General features: G+C 37.8%; 1 protein-coding gene across 2 annotated transcripts in view; it reads right to left on the reverse strand.

The window, feature by feature from the left end:
- The window catches only part of ME1 (malic enzyme 1), a 214,394-nt gene extending 192,229 nt beyond the window's left edge, over positions 1-22,165 (reverse strand). The window contains exon 1 of one of the 2 annotated variants that reach the window (XM_518610.8): positions 21,583-22,165. In XM_518610.8, coding sequence (XP_518610.3) covers positions 21,583-21,660 — 78 coding nt within the window. In that variant the 5' untranslated portion in view covers positions 21,661-22,165. The remainder of the gene's footprint in view (positions 1-21,582) is intronic. The other variant, XM_063813239.1, reaches the window with a different exon arrangement.
- Positions 22,166-24,159: the final 1,994 nt, after the last annotated feature.

Genomic DNA, 24,159 nt, shown 5'->3' on the forward strand with positions numbered 1-24,159 from the left:
TGAAGAGAGACAAATTGGTCCACTGAATGACGCCATGATAGAGCTCTCTGAGATAACTGCAAGAGCTAGCTGGGACCAATGGTTTCAGAATCTTCAGCGCAAGAAGCAGTGCACAACCTTCAATTCTCATAAGGTCTCTAAGTGCTATCACCACAGCTGGTGTCTAGTTGCAAGATATTTTTCATTAGCGGCCATTCTCATAGCTGCAAAAGCCCCCATTGTTACAGTTGGGCATCCTCTGAAGTTCAATTTGTGTGGACAGCAGCAGAATGGTCTCTTTCCAAGAGGATAATCCAGTATGTTCAACTGTGTCTGGACCAATCATCCTCTCCTGGACCTAAATGGCAGATGGTACAATCTGTCAGTCCTTTACCCAGCAGTTCCAGCTGGCACCAGGAGACATCCGTGGTATCACCTGAAGTCTTTGCTTGCCATTTACTTTTTTACTTTTGGTTTGCACCCCCACAACAGAATGAAAACTCCACGGGGCCACAGAATTTTGTTTTCTTCACTGCTTTCTCCCTAGTGCTTACAACAGTGCCTGACATAAATAGAACTCAGAAATTTGTTGCAATAAAATTTTAACATAGTCAATAGAATATTTATAATTCATTAGAATTTATTATGAGAAAATTTAGAATTCATAGAAATTTTCAAACATTCAATTTTAGAGATATTAAAATTTATAAAATCTATTAAATTGCTGCTCAAAAACCTGATTAGCATATTCATTCTGATCAAATTACTTTTAAAATTCAAAGCAACAAGAGATATTTGTATGAAAAAGTAATTTATAAAATGGAAGACAAACTTCATTTGTTGAAGATATAACTGGGAAGACAACATTTAAACCAAAATGTCATGAAATAACTCCTTGGAATGAAACAAAATTATGGACAGTAATATATTTGAAAAAGAAAGAAGAGAAAACTCAATAGATTTTTATCTAACTAGAAAATGAAAAGGGGAAAGGAAAGCTGGCTAAAGTCTCAAAAATAAATAAATATATGTGAAGAAGCAGTAAACTTCTGAGTGTTATGCCTTGAAAATCTGCCCAAAAACATAATAATCAAAATATCAATATTTTGATAAGTCTTGTGAGATGTACTAACATATGCCCTTTCATTCCCTTAATAATGGCACTTAACAACATTTATTGTTATAGTTAGCCAGTCTTTTAACATAAATTTTCCAGTGGTATGTTCTGAAACTGATTCCTAAATCTAACAATTCTCCATATCTTATGCCATGTAAATGATAATGCCATCTGGAAATCTTTTTATATTCTTTGATGTTTAGCAACTACAAACTCCCATATACCATTAGCCAAATTTTCCAAAACACATTAAAGTGCCAATTCAATTCTTTTAAAAACAACAGCAACAAAACCTAGGGCTTAGAAATCTAGGGAACTGGGCCAAGTTAAAATCCTAGGATTGGGGAGAAAAATAGTCCTATGGGCCGGGCGTGGTGGCTCACGCCTGTAATCCCAGCACTTTGGAAGGCCAGGGCAGGCGGGAGTTTGAGACCAGCCTGGCCAATATGGTGAATCCCCATCTCTACTAAAAATACAAAAGTTAGCCGGGCGTGGTGGCATGTACCTGTACTCCCAGCTACTTGGGAGGCTGAGGCAGAAGAATCGCTTGAACCTGGGAGGCGGAGGTTGCAGTGAGCCGAGATTGCGCCACTGCACTCCAGCCTAGGTGACAGAGCAAGACTCCGTCTCAAGAAAAAAAAAAAACTAGTCCCATGACTGGGTTTACATTCTATTACTACCCTTTATAAGTTAAAAGAACATCAACAAATAAGTAAACTTAAATCTTAAAATCCCTGAAAAATTTAAAATGGATATTGTATTATTTCTTTTAAGCCACAGTTTCTATTTTTCATACTAACAGAGACATATTCATTAGAGATATATTTTGTAGAAATTCATAAACAGGTCAGTTATGTGTAAAGTTTGAAGTAAAATAGTTCAAAGAATTTTTACCTTAGCATTATCCTGCAGGGCCTATCCAACAAAGGATAATTAACCCAAATTATACATGCAGGTTCTAACTGTCATTTGATTTCTACCAAGTCTTTCATGTAGTTGAAGATATTAGACGTCTATATAGATATATTAGGTTTCCAGACCACCTGTACATCTAATTCTCTAAAGACATCCTCATATATGCTAAGTTTGATCCTGGTTTTTCTCCTTTTTTGTCTTTTCTTTGCTTTCCCTATTCCTTATAAAACCTTTGGACTAGATCCCTAGACAGCAGAATGGTACGTTGTTTCACTGCTAAGGGCAGCAAACAGGACAACTATTCTTCTGGACTGTGCTAATTAGCCTATGTATATCTTCTTGAGAAAACTGAGACTGTCAAGCAGAAATGAAAAGAAAATTCCTGACATGACGAAGGACTTGTATTAGAAATGATATTTGCAGGGAGCAAGCATAACTGAGAAAGAAACTTTGTCCTGAGTAATTTATCAGAAACTATTGCCATAAAAACAGAACAAATATATTCTGTATTCCGCACTAACAATCCTTAATATTTCCAATGAACGACTTTTTTCCCTGAAAAATTACTAAATCAAGCTGAATTGCAAAAAAAAAAGGAAACATTTATCTTATTCATAAAGATCTTTAAGACAATTAATCTATAGATGTATGAAAATTCATTATGGTAACAGAACTTATAATTTAAATATTTGAGGCTATGATTATATTACGGCAGAGATGGTTTGTGTGTTCTGTTTAACTAGTGTAATCTCTAGTGTCTAGAATAATACCTGTGTGGCACTTCATAGGCAATCAAAAAAAATGTGTCGGATTAACTAACTAATGATTAATTAATTATACTTGTTATAGTACATTTTGGAGAAGACAAAGCAGAAAAGTGAATAAGGAAGGTTAAAAATGGTAGAAAGGCAAATGGAAAGTAATAATTGCAAATAATTTGAAACAACAAAAGTCCTTCAACTAGTAAATGGATAAAACTAAGGTATATCCATACACTGAAATATTACCCAACAGTAAAAAAACAAACTATTGATACACAAAACATAGATGAATCTTAAATGCATCATGTTAAGTGAAAGAAGCCAGACTCAAAAGGCTACATACTGTATGATTCCATTTATATGACATTCTGAAAAAGCAAAGTTATATGAATAGAAAAAGATCAGTAGTTGCCAGGGACTGGGAGTGGAAAAAAGGGTTTGACTCAAAGAGGAAGCAAAAAGAAAATGTTTTTCAGTGATAAAACCATTCCTTATTGTGGTGTTGATTACACAACATTGCATATTTGTCAAAACTAATAGAACTGTACATCCAAAAGTAAATTTCATTATATTGAATTTTATTAGACTCTATAGAGTCAATTCAGTAACTAATATTCTCTTTACTTAAAAAGAAATATAATTACAATGACTAAAAATTTGTTTAGCAAATTATTGATATATTTCATATTCCACCTCCTAGGCTCAAGTGATCCTCCTGCCTCAGTCTCCCAAGTAGCTAAGACAACAGGCACATGCCACCATGCTCAGCTAATTGTGTTTGTATTTTTTGGTAGAGACTGGGTTTCACCATGTTGCTCCAGACTAGGCTTGAACTCCTGAGCTCAAGCAATCTGCCTGCCTTGGCCTCCCAAAGTCCTAGGATTACTACACAATCAAATTACACAAAGAATATTTTAGGCCAGGCACAGTGGCTCGCACATCCAGCCTAAAATATTCTTTATCTAATATGATTGTCTTTGAATCCTTTATGAAAATTTTTTAATTTTTTATTTCAAATGAATTATATATATTTTATTAATGTGACCTTGCAAATAATATAGTAGATCTATCTTAAAATTATTTCTTCATATCAAAAAAGTTTTAGAATTAATTTTAATGCTAATTTGGGGGAGAAAATTATTTATATATAAAGAGTACAGAAAGAGGACCCTTTATATTTTTATTATTTATTATTCTGAAAGAGATAAAATTGAGCTTAAGTGTCATATTTTCAATTTATTAACATAGTTTATGTGCATATTTTACATCTACATTAAGAGAATTGATACTAATTTGCCCTGAACACATTCTACTGAAGGGTTCCTTCCTCCAAGGCTTCTATAGTGCCAAAAATTGTTCTTTGGAAATGATTATTTTTAAATTCTAATTGATAATATAGATAACAATTTCTAGAATTGGCTGGGCACGATGCCTCACACCTGTAATCCCGGCACATTGGGAGGGTAAAGCAGAAGGATGGCTTGAGCCCAGGAGTGCAACACCAACCTGGGCAACACAGGGAGATACTACCTCCATAAAAATTGAAAGTAAATTAGCCAGGTATGGTGGTGCATGCCTGTGGTCCCAGCTACTCAAGAGGCTGAGGTGGGAAGATCATTTGATCCTGGGAGGTTAAGGTTGCAATGAGCTGAGATCACACCATTGCACTCCAGCCTGGGTGACAGAGCGAGACCCCGTCTTGAAAAAAAAAAAAAAAAAACTAAAAAAATTTATTTTTATGGTGGTATCCAACCTCATTTTCCCACCAAAAAAAATCAGCCAGATGACATATGTATTTACAAGGTAAAGTTTACATCAGAAAATAATCATATAAAAATAATTACTTTGAATGCATTTAACTATACAAACAAATTATTTATTAGTCTCCTTTAAAGGACAGAAAACCTATTATTTAAGGCCAACAATATATTAAGCACAGCTTCTTTACACAAAAGATCATTTGGTTTCATTCCATAGTAATTAATTTTTACTCATATCTGATATAAAGTAATTTTAACCTGTTAATGATTATAACAATATATCTAAACTATATTCAGCTAAGTCTTGGCCTTTGATACCCTAAAATTTACAGCAAAATATCACTTTATAGTACCCCAAAATTATTTCATTGAGGTATGAATATAGGATATAAGCAAGTGTAACAATTTTGTGATTTAAATGACATGTTTGCTTAAATTTTTTTTAAAAAAAGAAAGAACACCTCTACCTAAGAGAGCAAATGGGTTTTTAAAACATTGGATGAGAGGTTTAAGTATTTCTCACTTAAAAGTCTTATTACTGATAGTTATAGATTCTTTGTAAGGCTGAAAAATTGTTAGCCAACAATGTCAACACTAAATTTTCCCAAATATATCTCTTGAAATCATTGAAATCATTTGAAAAATTTCAAAAGCTTTTCAGCAAGATGGAGCACTATTTTATCATAACAAGTTGTAAGGCAAATTTCACTGTCACTAAACCAATAGAGAAAAGTATCTGTTAAATAAGCAGATTGAGACTTCTCAGTAAATACCTGAAACTAGCAATGGACACAAATGATGAAAAATCAAAATTTAAGATCTTCAATGGAAACGTGTATGAATAATCCAAATAAACCACTGGTTGCCAATAGAGTTCCTAGTTATCATACGTACCTTTATACTATTTTTAAAAATCTTATATATGCGACAAAATCCTCTATGCCTATGATAGTGTGTATAGTGATTACTCATATAATGAACCAGAAAGATCAGAATTATAAAATAATCCTCTATTGTGTCTTGATTTATTAACTCTTCAAGCTAATAGAAGAATCTGCAGACTATGAACATTAGACAGCAATTCCAACACATTTAATTACCAATTAATTTACACACGAAGTTGCAAATGTCTGTTTCTTCCTGTGTCCTTTGCCTATTCCTGAATAATGATCTCCTTCAAGGGATAATTCTATCATAGAATGTCCCATAGTTCATTGTTTCTGCTTACCTGCCATTTTACCCAGGTCTGGAAGACAGGCACTATACTATTCATATTTGTATGACAGCACCTAGTACAATGTCGGGATGGAGCAGGGCCTTAATAAATTTTAAATAAGCAAATGGATGTATAAATACATTAATGTGAAACAAATTTTCAGTACTCTGTAGTTCGGTTCTGTGTAGTTCTATTTTGAATAACCAAATCACCGAATTCAAATTTCAAACAAAGATTTATTTATGCAATAGTACAAAGAGTGCTCATGATTTAAAAATCTCCCAAATAATAATTAAGCTTTCCACATATACCTTAGGAAATCATTTAATTAAACTAATCCACTATTAACAAGTTTTTTCATTGACTTTAAACCAGGCATTCAAGATCAACTTTGGTTTGACCAAAATATATATCTACATATCAGCATAAGTGCCAGAGTTTATGGGGATTTTTTAAAGTACTTTCATCTTGACCAGGTTTCTCAATCTTGGTACTAGTGACATTTTAGGACAGACAATTATTTGTTGTAGGCAGCTATTCAGTACATTTTTGGTATTTAATAGATTGTAATAAGCCATACACTAGAAATTTAGATGCACACTTCACCAACAAATATGACTGAATAGCAACATAAGACTAAAGGGTATACCATTTGTCAAGTTTGAGTCACAAGTAGATATTATTTAACACTTGATTTTGAGCAAATATTTAAGGTGTTAAGGGTTAAATGGAGATTTGCCTCAATTATTGCATCTGCTAAATAAGACTAATCAACTATTTACTGAACACATAGTACATGTTATGTGTGTTTCACTGGGTTGTTGGGAAGAAAAAAATGAGACCAGGTGTTTTTGCATCCTACGTAAATTATAAAGTGTTATATAAATGCTTATGGTACAAAGTTTTAAAATAAAGTCACTAATATGCACATGCTACATGAATATTGACTTTTATTCTTCACATTTCAGTATTGTCTGAAAGCCTCTGAGTTTAAGAATCAGTTTTCAGATACCAAGGTCAGTGCTTCTGGTGAAGAACCAATTTAGCCCCCTATCAGAGGCTTTTAACTTAAAATTCACAGACCTAATCACAGATCCTCAAGGTATGGATGAGTAATTAAGGAGCCTGAACTTGGACATCTTTTTCACAAACTCTATGAGATTTAGTATTTCCTTCCATTTTAAATGAAATAAACAAGAGACATAATAGTAGTTCCTGGCCAGGCACAGTGACTCACGCCTCTAATCCCAGCAGTTTGGGAGGCCAAGGCGGGAAGATCGCTTGAGCTCAGGAGTGCGAGACCAGCCTGAGCAACATAGTGAGATCCCCATCTCTACAAAAAAAAAAAAGTAGAAAAAAATTAGCTGGGTGTGGTGGCATGCACCTGTAGTCCCAGCTACTTGGGAGGCAGAGGTGGTAGGATGTCTTTGGCCGGGGAAGTCAAAGCTGCAGTGAGTCAAGATCATGCCACTGCACTCCAGGCTGGGTGACAGAGTGAGATTTGTCTCAAAAAAAAAAAAAAAAAAAAAGTAGTTTCTGTGTCTTTGTCATAATAGAAATAACAATTATTTTTATGCCATGTTACATCTGTGGCATGTATCTGGAAATAACATTCATGTTCTTCATTACTTTGAAATTACTGTAGCTTTAGATCTGCAATAAGGTTTTGTTTTGTTTTGTTTTGCTTTGTTTAGAGACAGTCTGTTGCCCAGGATAGAGTGCGGTAGTATAATCATAGCTCACTGCAGCCTCGAATTCCTGGGCTCAAGCAATCCTCTTGCCTTAGCTTCTTGAGTAGCTGGAACTATACGCATACACCACCACATCTGGAAAAAAAATTTTTTTTTTGAGACAGGGTCTCACTATGTTGCCCTGATTGATCTCAAATTCCTGTCCTTTGTCCTCAAGCAGTCTTCCTCCCTTGGCCTCCCAAAGTGCTGGGATTACAGGAGCCACTGTGCCTAACTAACATGTTTTTTGTTGTTGTTGTTGTTATTGTTGTTGTTGTTGTTGTTGTTTTGAGATGGAGTCTCACTTTGTCGCCCAGGCTAGAGTGAAGTGGCGTGATCTCGGATCATTGCAACCTCCGCCACCCAGGTTCAAGCCATTCTCCTGCCTCAGCCTCCCAAGCAGGTGGGACTACAGGCGTGTGCCACCATGCACAGCTAATTTTTGTATTTTTAGTAGAGACGGGGTTTCACCATGTTGGCCAGGATGGTCTCGATCTCTTGACCTTGTGATCCACCCGCCTCGGCCTCCCAAAGTACTGGGATTACAGGCATGAGCTACAACGCCAGGCCCAACTTTTTTTAATAACATGAACAGGCACACAGGCTAGTCATGCAGACAACCTTGATACTGATCTCTTTAAAAAATAAAACTTTACTTTAAATTGCCCATATTTAAATATAGTATCTTGCTATATGAGTCTTCAATAAAGAGGAATATATCTTACAATACACACTTGTAAGATATATTTGTTAATATTTTGATATCTATATTTAATTACAACTGGTTTCCTTTGTAATACTATGTATACTGTTTATTTAAAATCATTGATTTAAGGAGATCACAGACTTCATCAACTTTCCAACTTTTGTGCCTTTGGCACAAAATATGTTGAAAACTGTTGCAGAGGACTGTTTCAGTTTCTTTTTTTTTTATTATTTTTATTTTTTTTAATTTTAATTTTTATTTTTTATTATACTTTAAGTTTTAGGGTACATGTGCACATTGTGCAGGTTAGTTACATATGTATACATGTGCCATGCTGGTGCGCTGCACCCACTAACTCGTCATCTAGCATTAGGTATATCTCCCAATGCTATCCCTCCCCCCTCCCCCCTCCCCACCACAGTCCCCAGAGTGTGATATTCCCCTTCCTGTGTCCATGTGATCTCATTGTTCAATTCCCACCTATGAGTGAGAATATGCGGTGTTTGGTTTTTTGTTCTTGCGATAGTTTCTTAAGGGATGTATACCTCAGACATGATATTCCCAGAAACACCACAAGATGGCTTTCTTGCTTCAGATCCACTGTGGAGATTTGCAGAAATGTTTTCTCTCTGCTTTTACAGTTACTTTATGGGCGGTTGTGAAGCTCGCTGTATTGGTCAGTTTTCCTAAGAAACTGAACCTTTATATATATGAAGAGATTTATTATGAGAGAAATAGTATAATTGGCTCACATGATTATGGAGGCTGACAAGTCCAAAGACCTGCTGCCAGCAAGCTAGAGACCCAAGAGAGCCAATGGTAATGGTGTAGATCCAGTCTGAAAGCCAGGAGGTTCAAGACCCAGGAAGAGCCCACATTTTAGTTTGAGTCCAAGGGCAGGAAAAAATTGATGTCCCAGCTTCAGGACAGTCAGGCAGGAGAAGTTCCCTCTTACTCAGCTTTTTCGTCCTTTAACTGATTGGATGAGGCCCACCCACATTAGGGAGGGCAATCTGCTTTACTCACTTCAAATGTTCATCTTATCCAGAAACACTCTCACTGACACTACAAGAGTTACAAGAGTAATGTTTGAACAAATGTCTGTGCACCCTGTGGCTTATGCAAGTTGACAGATAAAATTAATCATTACATTCACAGATATCATTGAGTGAATGCTTACAATGCATACAGGAACTACCCCAATGAAACAGTGGCTTGTCAGGTATGATCCATAGTCTCATTAGGCTTACAATATAAAGAGCTTAACAGGATATTATATGAAAAGCTACACAAATAACTATAACAATTGTGATAAGTACAGGGAAAAGAAAAGGAAGAACTTAATTTAGACAGTTAAAGAAATAGTTCACTGAGGAGTAATGTCAAAATGCAATCTGAAGGATGACTAGAAAGAGTAGCAGTTGACCAGGTGAAAAGTTGGGGGTAGGTAGAGAAGAAACAGCATGGATATAACGCCTAATGCAGAAAAGCGTGGCTTCTCAGGGAAAGCATAGGGAAGGAAACTGCACCAACTGTGAGAAATGATAAAAGATGAGCACTAGAAAGACAGGTACGAACCTGAGTGGGCAAGTCCTAGTTAACCAGGTAAGAAGTTTCAAACATTATCCTAAGAGTAATGGGAAGCCCCAGTACCTTTCCTGACTAGTTATTCCATTTCATAAAAATGTTGTGAGTTTAGCAATAGCCAACCCGCATGTTTATCACTCACCGTATTAAGGAATCCACATACTAAGGCTAGCTCAGATTTTAAAAAAACAAAAGGTGGTGGGTAGAACAATGCTTCAGAACTAGTTTCAGACTACCGGGCAAATCATAGATGGTTCAACCTGATATCACGATTCTTAATCTGTTTTCGGTGTCTCTATAAAATTCACATACATACTCCCACCTGAAACATTTTTCTTTATAACATTATCTCCTATCTACCACACTAAGGGCATATCTGATTCATGCCCTGTATCAACAACATTTTAACTTATGAAAATTAACTTTAAAAAATACTTCATACAATATCTCTAGTATATAATGAAAACACTGGTCACTGGCAACAGTGGTTGCCTTTAGGGAGGGGAACCAGCTAGCCCAGACACAGAAGTGGCGGACATACTTTTCATATTATTATATCTTCTTATTTTTATAAAGCAAATCTATAAGACTATTTTTAAAATATTAAGAACCATTCACCTCAATTTTCAAGAATATTACATTCATATTTAATATTTTCATTTATTAAATCTCATTCCTTTTGCTTCTGGCAGCTCTGGCTATGGCAGAGACTGCTAATTGCCTACGACAACATCTATTTCCCTCTTCCTTTCCAGGAACAGAATCCTAATATTATTTGGGGTGGCAATGCATTAAATAAAAGACATTTCCTGACTCCCCTGTAGTTATATGTGACCATATGACAGAGTACTGAACAATGAGTCCTAAGTGGAAGTATCACGTGAAATGTGGGGAAGGCTACTTTAAAAGAGGGGACTTCACTGAAAAGCAGGCCTTCTTGTAATTCTCTCATTTCTTCCAGCAGCCATCTTGGAATGTGTAGGTGGTATCTTTTTTTTTTCTTTTGAGACGGAGCCTTGCACTGTCACCGAGGCTGGAGTGCAGTGGTGCGATCTTGGTTCACTGCAACCTTCACCTCCTGGGTTCAAGTGATTCTCCTGTCTCAGCCTCCCAAGTAGCTGGGACTACAGGCGCCCACCGCCATGCCCAGCTAATTTTTATATTTTTAGTAGAGATGGAAGTTCACCATGTTGGCCAGGCTGGCCTCGAACTCCTGACCTCAAGTGATCCGCCCGCCTCAGCCTCCCAAAGTGCTTGGATTACAGGCATAAGCCACTGCGCCCAGTCTGTAGGTGGTATCTTTAGACCTACATACTCAGTTAGGACCACGAAGTGATCCTGAAGATGACAGAGCAGCAAAAGAGAAGGCTACGTTCCTGATGACTTTGTGGACCCACAGAACAGTTTATCTTAATTAAGCTGTATCTTAGTTAACTCACTTTTATTTTGCTTTTTTGTTATATGTAGCAAAACCTAATCCTAAATGATATAGTGGTCATCCTTATACCCATTAAGGAAAAGAGATTCTCCAACACACATTCAACAGCATATAAAAGAGGTTATTGTGCATTTATCCCACAAGGTAGGATGTGAACTGTTGAGAGGTTATAGCAATATCTGCAAGGTAAAACAGTGTTACTTCAAGAATAATCCCTGATTCATTCATTCAACAAATTATTACAGAATACCTACTACATTCCAGGCCCTAAGAGCAACTATGTTGAAAGATAAATCTATGATGCAAAACAGTATAACACTCCTTCCCACATCCACAGAGAAATTTTTGTTGTTGTTGTTGGGTTTTTTTTTTGTTGTTGTTTTTGTTTTTGTTTTTTGTTTTTTTGTTTTTAGTTTTTTGTTTTTTTGGTTTTAAGTAGTGGACAGTTTAATAGGCACAAAAGAAGGGGAAAGAAAGAAAGAAGCTTCCCTGTATGGAGACAGGGAGGGGGGGCCCAAAGCCAAGAGAGGGAACCCCAAAGAAATTCTGAACGTCGAACTTGCTCTTCTCCTTCACAGCACAAAAAGGGGCACAAATGAAGTATGTAGATATCAAAAAGGCAAAACTTCTTTCTAAATCCTTAGAACACAGACATTTTATAAATTATGTATAGAGTTTTTGTCTTACATGAACCATTTCCACACAATAATCTTTATTATTAATATTGATTGGTATAGCAACTATGTACCCAGTAAAAAGAGAAAAAATGTTGAGTGTACATTTGGGAACCAATTCCCTGGTATTTTTCTTCTCTGAACTTAAAATCAAGTTAGACTGAGTTTCACACATTCATACCTTAAAAATAACAACCTGAGGGTCTGGTTCTGTGCAAAGTGGTAGCTATAGTATACCTTGTCTCTCCCACTAAATCCAACAATAATCCTTGTATAGAACGCATTGAGCAGCTATTTGAAGACTGAAAAATACATGATAGCAGAAGAACTAAGGAAGAAGATTAGAATCTAAAGTACGACAAAACCAGATTAAGTTTCCTGGCATTTTTTCCTCCAATATGGCCTGGCTTTTTTTTCTCTCTGCTGTAATCAACTGGCCTTGACTCAAAAGCAGCAGAAAAGCTGGAAGTGCAATTGATTGTGTACAAAGACTGCCAAGAGAAGCCTTATCTTTCTGGTCCAAGAATCAGAAAGGGGGTGCTTAAAGGTCAGAGAAGGAAGAACATCCAATATTCTTTTCCACCTCTCTAGTCCCAACTCCCAGGTAATCCCACAGGGATGGCAGAAGCAATAACCACGACAGATGCCTAAAATTCTAAGGTAAGGGAATCATTCTTTTTACCAGAGGATATAGACCTGGTCTCAAGATCATAGGTCAAATGCCTGTTGCAACTTTCTCTCTGTCTTCCAATCGTATGGCCTCAGATGCAAATAAATCTGGAGGAAGTACACAGCAGGGCAGGAAAACAAAAGCCCAGTTTTCTGGCCATGAGGACTGGAAAGGGGGTCCTCATGGAAACAAAAAATATCAGAGATCACAGAAAGAAAGGAACTCATGAGAGCAATCCCATAAAGTTGTATATTAACTTCTACACTCACTTTTGAGCTAAACGTGCATAGATCTGACCTTAAACAGCATACCAAAGGCTTTGAGAAGTAAACTATAGCATAGACTACTGCACAGATCCCACACTATCCACTGGGCGGTACACATAATGGACAAATACAAACAGTACTACTGAGTAGACTTTGAAAACCAAATTGATATCAGAACCGCAGGCCACAGGTGGGTCCAACTTGCAAAATGACCTAACCAGGTTGAGTGACCACTAAAGCAAAGAAGAACAGTATTCCCCTTAAGATACAACTGACAGCTAGAATCTCATAATATGCAAATGTCCAGAATAGATTAAAAAATCACTCAACATAGAAACAGGAAAACGTTAACTTGGAAAATAAAAGACTAATAAGCAAACACCAATCCTGAGGTGTCAGACCTTGAAATTTCTGTACAATGTACAAAGACTTACAATCAGTTATTATAACCATGCCTAAGAACATAAGGGCAAAGTCTTTCTAAATAAATGGAAAGAAAGTATTGGACAAGAAATAAAAGCTATACCAAATGGAAATTTTAGAACTTAAAAATACAATAATTGTAATAAAATATTCATTGGATGGGCTGAAGAACAGAATTGAGATGAGAGTAGAAAGCATCAGTGAACTTAAAGCTGAATCATTAGAAACAAACCAGTTTGGAAAATAAAGAGAAAACAAGTCCTTAAAAAAGTAGGCCTTTTGATACTATCATATAGTCACCTGAGGCTCAGAGCCCCAGGACAATATCAAAAGGCCTAACATTTGTATCATCAGAGTCCCAGAAAGAGAGGAGAAAGAAAAAAATATTTGGAGAAAATAATGGCTGAAAACATATCAAATTTGATAAAAGACATATACTTACAGAATCAGGAAGCTCCGAAAACCCCGAGAAGATAAACCCCAAAACCTCCAAACCCAGAAACATTATATTTAAGATTCTGAAAGTGAAAAATAAAATACCATTAAAACATCCAGAGAAAACTGATGTATTACAAACATATATCAACTTGAATGACTGCAGATTTCTCATCAGGAAAAAGAAAGGGCGGGAGGAAGAGAAATGGCTTTTTTTTTTTAGGTCTTAAAGGGAAAGAACTGTCAACTCATTATTCTATAACTATTGAAAATATCCTTCACAAATGAAGATAAAATAGACATTCTCAGAGGAAGAAAAACTAAGACAATTAGTTTCCAGCAAACCTGCTTTAAAAAAATGTTAGAGGACATTCTTTAAATGGAAGAGAAATGATACCCCAAAACAAACATGGAACATGGGGAATGAAACAGAGTAACAGAAATAGTATCTACCTGGATAACTATAATAGATTATCCTTTCCCTCTTAAACTCTTTAAAATATGTGTGACAGTTAAAAACAAAAGTTAGGGCCAGGCACAGTGGCTCAAGTCTGTAATCCCAGCACTTTGGGAGGCTGAGGTAGGCAGACACCTTGAGCTCAGGAGTTTGACACTAGATGGGGTAATATGATGAAATTGTGTTTCTACAAAAAATATGAAAATTAGCCAGGAGTGGTAGCACATGCCTGTAGTCCCAGATGCTCAGGAAGCTAAGGTGGGAGGATTGCTTGAGCCTTGAGGTCAAGGCTGCAGTGAGCCATGTTACCACTGCCCTCCTGCCTGGATGACAAAGCAAGATTATGTTTCAAAAAAAAATGAAAAATAAATAAAATAAAAATAAATAAAAGTTACAGGCCACACCTATAATACCAGCACTTTGGAAGGCCACAGTGGGAGGATTTCTTGAGCCCAGGAGTTTCAGACCAGTCTGGGGAACATGGCAAAATGCCATCTCTACAAAAAAATACAAAAATTAGCTAGGCATGATGGTGTGCACCTGAAGTTCCAGCTACTCAAGAGGACGGACTGAGTCTGGGAGGTCGAGGCTGCAGTGAGCTGTGATCACGCCATTGCACTCCAGCCTGGATAACAGAGCAAGACCCTGTCTCAAAAAAAAAAAAAAAAAAGGTATAAACATTACATTAAATTACTATTTTAAAAATATTTGTGTAATACATATATAGAGATATAAGAGGATATAATACATATAACTACAACATAAATAGAGGAAGGTAATGAGATCTATATAATGGTAAGATCTCTATATTTCAATTGAAGTGGTGAAATTTTAACTTTAAGTTGACTGTGAAAAGTTCAGTATGTGTATCATAATCACCAGACCAAGTACTAAAAACAAGCTATACAAAGAAATATTGTCAAAAACTCATGGAATAAATCAAAATGGAATAATAAAAATATTTAAGTAATTAAAAATTAGGTTGGAAAGGAGAAATAGAGGAATGAAAAATAAGGGAACAGACACCTATGATATGATAGAAATCTGTTTATCTCTCTGTGTATCAACAATTACATTAAATGTAAATGGCCTAAACACAAAAATCAAAAGACAGAGATTGTCAAAAATTGGCAATGGCTACAAGCAAACCTGACTGATTAGATCATTACTGCTTCTCACCTACATGTTCCTGTCAAAGTCCAGAAAATGTCAACTAAACAAAGCAAGGGAAAGTGCTGTATTATGAAATTTTGCTTCAATTACAGAAGTATATCATTAGTTTGCTAGGGCTGCCACAACAAAGCGTCACACACTGGGTGGCTTAAACATAAATTTATTTTATCAAAGTTCTGAAGGATAGAAGTCCAAAATCAAGGTGTCTGGAGGGCTGATTTTATTCTATGGCTTCTCTCCTGGACTTACTAGATGGCCATCTTAAGACTCTGAATAGACAATTTAAATGTATTTAAATATATTCTAAGCTTAAAGGGCCAATGCCTAATAGTACAATGGAAGTCTTAGAACTCCTTCAGCCTCTGGATCTCTAAGGTTTTATTCTTTTGTTTTGTTTTGCTTTGTTTTGTTTTTCTGAGACAAGGTCTCAATCTGTCATACAGGCTGGAGTGCAGTGGGTGTGATCATGGCTCACTGTGGCCTCCCACCTCAGCCACTCAAGTAGCTGAGACTACAGGTGCACACCACCATGCCCAGCTTTTTGTATTTTTTTTTCTTTTTTGTAAAGATGGGATTTTGCTATGTTTCCCAGTCTGGTCTTGAACTCCTGGGCTCAAGTGATCCTCCTACCTCGGCCTCCCAGGTGGCTCACATCTGGCATTACAGGTGTGAGCCATCACACCTAGCCTCATAACATAATTACTAACATTGGTATGAATACTGTATTAGTCTGTTCTCATGCTACTAATAAAGACATATCCAAGACTGGGAAATTTATAAAGGAAGATGCTTAATTGACTCACAGTTCAGCATGGCTGGGTAGGCCTCAGGAAACATACAATCATGGCGGGAGGGGAAACAAACACATCCTTCTTCACATGGCGGCAGGAAAAAGAATGAGCAAAAGGGGGGAAAGCCCCTTATAAAACCATCAGATCTCGTGAGAACGAACTCACTACCAGGAGAACAGCAGCATGGGGGTAACCACCCCCATCATTCAATTACCTCCCACTGGGTCCCTCCCACAACACATGGGGATTATGGGAATTACAATTCAAGATGAGATTTGGGTAGGAACACAGACAAACCATATCAAACACACAAGTACTTTTGCCGATGTTCTTACTCAACCAGTACCTGATTATTGAAAAAATAATACCAGTGTTTTTAAATCCAGGGTCTGTATATTAGTAGAAAAGCTCCAGTAGTTATAGTCTCATGTTTTTAGAGAACGTTATTCATTATTATATTACCTGACTTCCTACTATGGTTTCAATCTGTCCCCAAAAGTCCATGTGTTGTTTAATCCCCAATGCAACTGTGTTAAGAGGTGGGATTTTTATGAGGTGACTAGTATTGTTAATGCAGGAGTGGGTTCGTTATTGCAAGCAAGAGTGGGTTCCTTATAAAAGCAAGTTCAGCCCTCTCTTGCTCCTTCTCACCCTCTACCATCTTGCCTTCTGCCATGGGATGATGTAGCAAGGAGGACCTTCCCAGATGCTACATCACACAGCTAATTGGGAGGCTTGGGACTTGGGCTCATTTCTTCTAGGCACAAAGTTTTAGAATGTCCATTCCTTTACATCACATTCTCCCCTACCTGTCCAAAAGTTAGAGGGAAATCAGAGCTGAAAAAGGAAAAATCTCAAATCCATTCCTTTCTTCAATATTTTTTATACTCCATATCACCTGTCTCAAGAGTTATCATATCAAACTCACTTTTCTTATTACAGCACACATTTTGTTATTGTGATATTCTATACTACTACTGTTGTTTCAACTGCAGCAAGGTAACAAACATATACAGAGGTACCTGGCTGTATATGACTTTCACATAAGTGGGATTCTATCTTAAATAATAAATCAGTTTCTCACGTTGCAGAGGCAACTCTAGAGAATGTGGTTGGATGAAATTTTCTGAATAATTCATTCAGGTCTAGTTTACATTGAAGAAAAAGAGGTTTAGGGTACTTTTCCTTCATTGCCATGAATCTTATTTCTCTCTCTTTCTTACAACACACCCAACTAGGTCTTGTCATGCCAGGAAACAAACAGCTACAAAAGCTGATTTTTTAGATGTAAAAGTTAGTAATGATGACCCAAATTAACTTCAATAAAACACTATCTTCTACTGGAACGTAACTCTTAAACATGACTTATACTGAACCAAACTGCCTAAAATATGGAAGAGTGGTGTTGTTTGGAGATTTACTTATGGGTCATGTTATTATTTACTCTTAAGATATAGAAACCATGTAAGCACAATTATGATAGAACTATCAATTAGTGTTTTCTACCATTGCAAAGGGAAATAAACTAATTGAGAATAAAAAATAGGCATGATTATTTTATTATGTGTAGAATTTTAATTTTGAAGGGCAATTTATGAAATATTATTAGTCACATGAAAATTATTGAGAAAAAAATTTAAAACACAACTCATCTATATTAGACCATATCCCTGAAAATAAAAAACATTAAACATTAAATTAGACACATTTATATAAAACCGGCAAAGATAAGCATCTCAAAAATAGTTAGGGCTATGCACAGAAAAATATTAACTCTCATAAACATGAGGCAGATTTACTTCCCCAATTGTTTTGATGAAATCCTACCTTGAATGATGCATATTTTAATACAAACAAATAGTAAGGCTTAGACTCATACATGAATCATAACAAATGAAGATCCTAATTCTCTTGAGTTTTTTGAAAATTTTTGAATTCATACCATATCTACTGTTAACTTTGATTTTACCAAGATGAAGCACCTCCCTTAGGTTATCCAGCAAGTAATTAAAATTTCATGAGATTATCAAGCTTAAACCAAATTTCAACTTTTCTGACTACATTTCAGCATACTATATAATGGCATAGGAAGTGAACTAAACTTTAGACTTCAATGTGAATTTATTTTCACAAAATTACTTTAAAGAGGACAATGCCCAAACTATCACTTTAAAAGCTGAGTTCTGTTTAAAGACAAAAATAAAGACATGGCTCATTCATTAAGTAAACATTTATTTAATGTCTACTGAGCAAAATACTGTACTAAATATTGTGACTCCTGCCCTATGACAATCAAAGAAATAAGAAAAAAAAATACAACTTATGGCCGGGTGCAGTAGCTCACACCTGTAATCCCAACACTTTTGGGAGGCCGAGGCGGGCAGATCACTTAAGGTCAGGAGTTTGAGACCAGCGTGGCCAACATGACCAAACCCTGTCTCTATTAAAATATAGAAATTAGCTGGGCATAGTGGCACATGCCTGTAATCTCAGCTACTCAGGAGGCTGAGGCACAAGAGTCACTTGAACCCAGGAGGTAGAGTTTGCAGTGAACCTAGATCACACCACTGCACTCCAGCCTGGGCAACAGAACAAGGCTCTGTCTCAAAAAAAAAAAAAAAAAAAAAAAAAAAAGGAAAATAAAAATACAAGTTAGTAAATACAAAATTATATAGTATAACTGAATACATAAAAACAGAGGTGTTAAATAATAAGACTAACATAACTAAGAAATGCTTCCCTAGAAAGATCATTATTAAATCAACTAAGACATTTTCATAGTAGAAATTACACACAAAAAGGAAAGAATTAAGAGATTCAGCAAATATATTTTAAGTGGAAGGCTACATTGGGGAACGAATAAGATAAATTTGGAGAAGACTGTAAACCCAATTGACAGACTGATTTTACATTAAACATAATAGGAAATAATAACATACTATAAATGCTTGGATAATAGAAAAGTGAAGAAAATGTTAATTAATGAAGGTGTCTCTTTCATATATATATGTAGAATGAACTATATCAATGGAAATAAAACCAGCAAAACTGTTGTTGCAGCTACCCAAAGGTAAATGATGAAGTTCTGTGTTAGTGTGGTTGAAGAAGACATGTGACAGGCTGGGTTGTTGAGGGAAGTAAAATCTACTCTTGTCTCTTTGGAGCCAAGGTTATTACAAAATAATAAGAATAAAAATAAGCCAAAACATTCCTGAGCTACTAGCAAAATTAAAGGCCTAGAGGTCTTGAATGTATGACAGATGAAGAAAGTCCCATAGCTGTAGTTTCAATGGTACATAGGAAACTCTGTTACTCCCATAAGGTACCAGATAACCATCCTAGAACTGAGTAAAAGATTATTCCATTGATTGCCTCAAAGTTGGTACACTGGATTGTGGATCCAATTTGACATAATGCAGATAAAAAGTTCAAGTATTACAAATTTGAAAATGTGCTTTTAACATATTAATGTTACATCTTATCTTTGATAGAAGATCTTTGTGATACTATTATTCTGAAGTAGGAATTAATCCTTAATTCCTAGTAACCTTGTGAACAGGAGTCAAAAGGATTGTTATATCATAAATTCTTGGCTGGGCACGGTGGCTCATGCCTGTAATCCCAGCACTTTGGGAGGCTGAGGCGGGTGGATCACAAAGCCAGGAGATCGAGACAATCCTGACTAACACGGCGAAACCCCGTCTGTACTAAAACTACAAAAAATTTGCCGGGCGTGGTGGCGGGCGCTTGTAGTCTCAGCTACTCGGGAGGCTGAGGCAGGAGAATGGCGTGAACCCAGGAGGTGGAGCTTGCAGTGAGCGGAGATCGCGCCACTGCACTCCAACCTGGGCGACAGAGCGAGACTCCGTCTCAAATAATAATAATAATAATAATAATAAATGCTTGATGTAAGCATAGTAAAGGCAATAATTACTCTTGCTCAGGGATTGCTCATGCCATCTACATACTCTTAATAGACACTCTTGCCCCCAACTTGAGGAAAATCAAACAGGTTATACAACTCATGTGGTCCTTCTTAAGTGTCAACCCACAACTTGGTCATAAATTACAGTAGGCAGGTGACACATACAAGTCACAAATAGTTTTGTCACATCAAATTTTACTTTTGTTCTACTGAAAATAGGTGGCAAACCTGCAGAGTAATAAAAGAAAAGAAAAAACAATCAAACTAGCAATTAAATTTATTTTAAAGAAAGAAATAAGTTGGAATTATTTACAATTTAATAATGCTACATGACGGCAGATAGCACATAATCATAGATTTGTAAAAGGTGCCTGTCACCACAAAAAAAAAAATCACTCACACTGACTATAACTTATTAAATAAATCATGTCTTTAAGTCATTAATATGATCAACAAATCATCAGGAACACGACAAGGAAAAAGCTGAGCTTCTGTTCTTAATGTGAAATGCAGTCCACCAAAGAGACAACCAAAATAACTAAACAAACCTCTGTGCTGACTGATGGCATTTTCAGACTCCTGAATAAATAGGAAATGTCCAAAGCGCACGCACACACACACACAAAAAGAACAATCCCGAAACAAACCTGGCTGTAAAATAAGTGTGGAAGCAAAATGATAAATTCGGAGGTATTTTTTATTTGAGAGAGATCCCGAGTGCTTATATTGCATCACCAGTGAAGGAAAATGAAGTGTTACAGGATCCGAAAAGGAGTCTCTGAACAGGGTGTACACTGAATTCCCCTTTAATAAAAAGAGAGCAGCTCTAAACAAAAATTTTTTTTAACTTCCAGAAAGCCAAATTAAAAACAAAACAAAACAAAAAGAAAGAAAGAAAGAAAGAAAAGAAATGGCTTTACCCACAGTCCCATGTCTGGGACAGAGTTCTTCTACCAAGCCATGCAAAGTGTCCAAGACAGAGGCCACCCACCACGCATTCCCAGACTCTTAACCGTGTCACTCCAGAAACCGAGAGGACTTGGATTTCCAGATTGCTAACGTGATCTGAAGGCACTCAGTACACGTTTCTGTCTGGGCAGGACCAGTTGAGCCACTTCTCGCCTTATCAACTTCCAATAATTGCCACACTGTGTGTGCAACCAGTAAGTGAGTGGCACATGGAGTCTGACCTGGCACTCCATTCACACACTTTGTCTGATACTACTTTCATTGTCTGGGCTCTTGTTTTTGGAGAAGAGCTGCCGAAAAGTATCACCTTTTCCTCTATCACTAACCTTTACCTTTACCTCTATCCCTAACATGGGATGCCGAGGTGCAGAGGCACCAGCACCGCCCTGCCATCACTCTAGTGGATACGGACCCGATTAGGCGTCCTTCTTCCTTCTGCCCACACCAAGGCCCCCCAGGCCGCGGCCGCTCACCGGGAACCTTCCCAGGGGAGCGGCGGAGGGGCGAGGCCATGGTGCGGGGACCTGCAAGAGGGCCCTGACCCTGATAGAGAGGGGCCGATGGGCGGCCAGGTGGGCCTGCGGGTTTACCTTGTTGAGGTGAGGGTTCCGTGTCAGCAGGTAGCCGCGCTGATGGGTGTGGCTGCGACGGGGGGCTTCGGGCTCCATGGCTGGCGCCGGGTTCGGCGGCGGGGTCAGGCCGGGGCGGGCCGCACGCACGGTGCAGGCGGCGGATGCTGCTGGGGTGACGGTGCTGACTGCAGCTGTGGCGGCGGCGGCCGCACTGGGAAAGGCCCAGCGGCTGGGGGCGGGCGTGGGTGGCGAGAGGGGGTGGACGCGTCGGGAGGGGCCCGAGCGAAGCCGGTGTCCCCAGCACGGCAGCCTGCGAGAAGCGCTGAGTCATGGCAGGAGATCATCCGAGCCGGCGTGTGAGGAGGAGGAGGAAGAGCGAGTCCTGGCAGCGCTGCTGGTGGCGGAGCGGGGGTGGCGGCCGGAGCCCTTGGCTCCATAGGGCCTCTGCCCACCATGGGCTTATGATCACCGCTGTGGTCGCCTCTCTCCATGTGGGCATGCCTAAACGCAGTGCACTGGGTGGCTCTGCTGACCCCAGAGACCCAGGGCGGGGGCAGGGAGCGGGGAGCGTCAGGCCAGGATCCCCCTGCCCGGGAAGGCTGGAGAAAGCGCGAGAAGATGCCAGAAGGTGCGAACCTGAGCGGTTCAGGCAGAGCCGGCGGTCGCTCAGACACCGAGGGGGATTACAGGACGGAAGGACTCGTGAGGGGTCCCCAGAACTGTTGACAGAACACCTTGACAGGCTGAGGAGAATCAGACTCGTCTCTCCCCTCTTGTTAGCGTCTTGGAAGCCCTCTTTCTACAGATCCACAACCCTCGCCGTGCCGTCCAGGATGCCGGCCATGCCCGGGTCCCTGAGGCTGGAGGGAACCAACCTTGACCCAGAATGCCGAGGCCCAAGGGAACTGGGAGGAAGCCCAGAGAGGAGAGCTCAGGCGCCACACCTGTCAGTTTCTACAGATTTTCCACCGGAATTGTATTTGAATGCCAATAAGATAAGAGTCAAGGTGTTAGGGTGCAAAGGCCCAATGAACAGTCCTATTTATCTTGTATATTATTTCTCTGGGAGTTCTAGAAACCTGATGTTCAAGAACCACTGCTCTCTCTGAATAATGATGAGTAAGCAGTCTTTCAGGCCTTCCTCCCAACCTCAGGTGATCCGCCCGCCTCCGCCTTCCAAAGTGCTGGGATTATAGGTGTGAGCCACCGTGCCGGGCCATTTTTTTATTGTTTTATTGATATTTATGCTTGGAGGTTCATGGACTGGAGGAATAGTCAGATCATAGCCAAAAGGAGTGCCTGTCTGATAAAAATAAATTAATAGCAACAGACACTAAAGCCTTCTGTGCCCCAGTTTCCTTTTCAGTTAAATAGGATTGCTAGTTTCTGTCTCTGCATACTGATATTACAAAGGATAGTGTTTGAGATTATTTGCTGATTTTATATCTCCATATACTAGACACACATCCAATCACAGTGTTTTCATTTCTAGTTATGTTAACTTTGCCTTATCAGAAAGATTTCTTACAGTAATTGTATTTTGTCCATATTTACATTTAGAAGCTTCTTTGACCTCGCCTGAATTATCTAGAATTCGTTGTTTTTATAGAGAATATTTTCTAGGCATCACAAAGTTCTTTTGGAAAAAATTCCTTGAAGTTAAATGATACCTTTCATTGTTAATTCTATACTCCATAAATACTTAATCCTACAACATCTAAGAAAAAGGTGTACTTTACACAACTCACTCTCCTGAATTAACTGAGACACATTACAGTTAGGGTGTTTTATGTGAGAGAAAACAGTTTAACAGCTGGCATGGGAGCCAATTCAAGCTGCTTAAGAAGAAACAAAAATGTTAGTACAACAGACCCTTATTATAATAAAGTACTTATTACATGAATTTAGATATACTACCTACCTGTTCCTGTTTCTGAGATTTAATATCTACAGATAGGAAAAGTGTTATAAGTACAGGGAGTAACCCACAAAGAGTATATGGCCTCTCCCTCAAAGGCAACATTACAAAGGGATTACAATATCCTGCCAGTAGTAGGTAAAGTTCACATCTTTCATCTGTATGTTTATTTTAATTATTAAAATAACCGCCGTCATCTTGAATGAAACAGGATAAGGCCTAGCTGAAGAAGCCATTTAGTACATTCATATGTAGTTCCAAGAATACTAGAAAGAACCTATTTTTCTACATAAATGTTAGCTAGAATATCAAAATTTTCAGTCTTTTTTAAATAATAATCTCATAAGGTTAGGTTTTATTTCCAAAAACGTAGGAAAACAGATGCAGAGAAAAAAACTGCTTTAATTTGCCTTGTAACAAACTGTGGTTGCACTGTCACTCTGAAAGCAATTGGTAATGTTAAGAATGGGTATCATTCACAAATTAAGGGACTATAGATTTCTGTTATACACAGGTGAGAATGCCATCAGTCAAAATCAGATTTTTCTTTCCCAAGTTATAGTTTAGCACACAAAGAGCTTTTACAACATAAAATATGATTGTAATAGATACTCTGATGTAATGTCAGTTGAGATTGCAAGTATAGAAAATTCAGGAAATAACTCTTAGTACATACA

This window comes from Pan troglodytes, chromosome 5, assembly GCF_028858775.2.
Source record: "Pan troglodytes isolate AG18354 chromosome 5, NHGRI_mPanTro3-v2.0_pri, whole genome shotgun sequence".
Classification (NCBI taxonomy): domain Eukaryota; kingdom Metazoa; phylum Chordata; class Mammalia; order Primates; family Hominidae; genus Pan; species Pan troglodytes.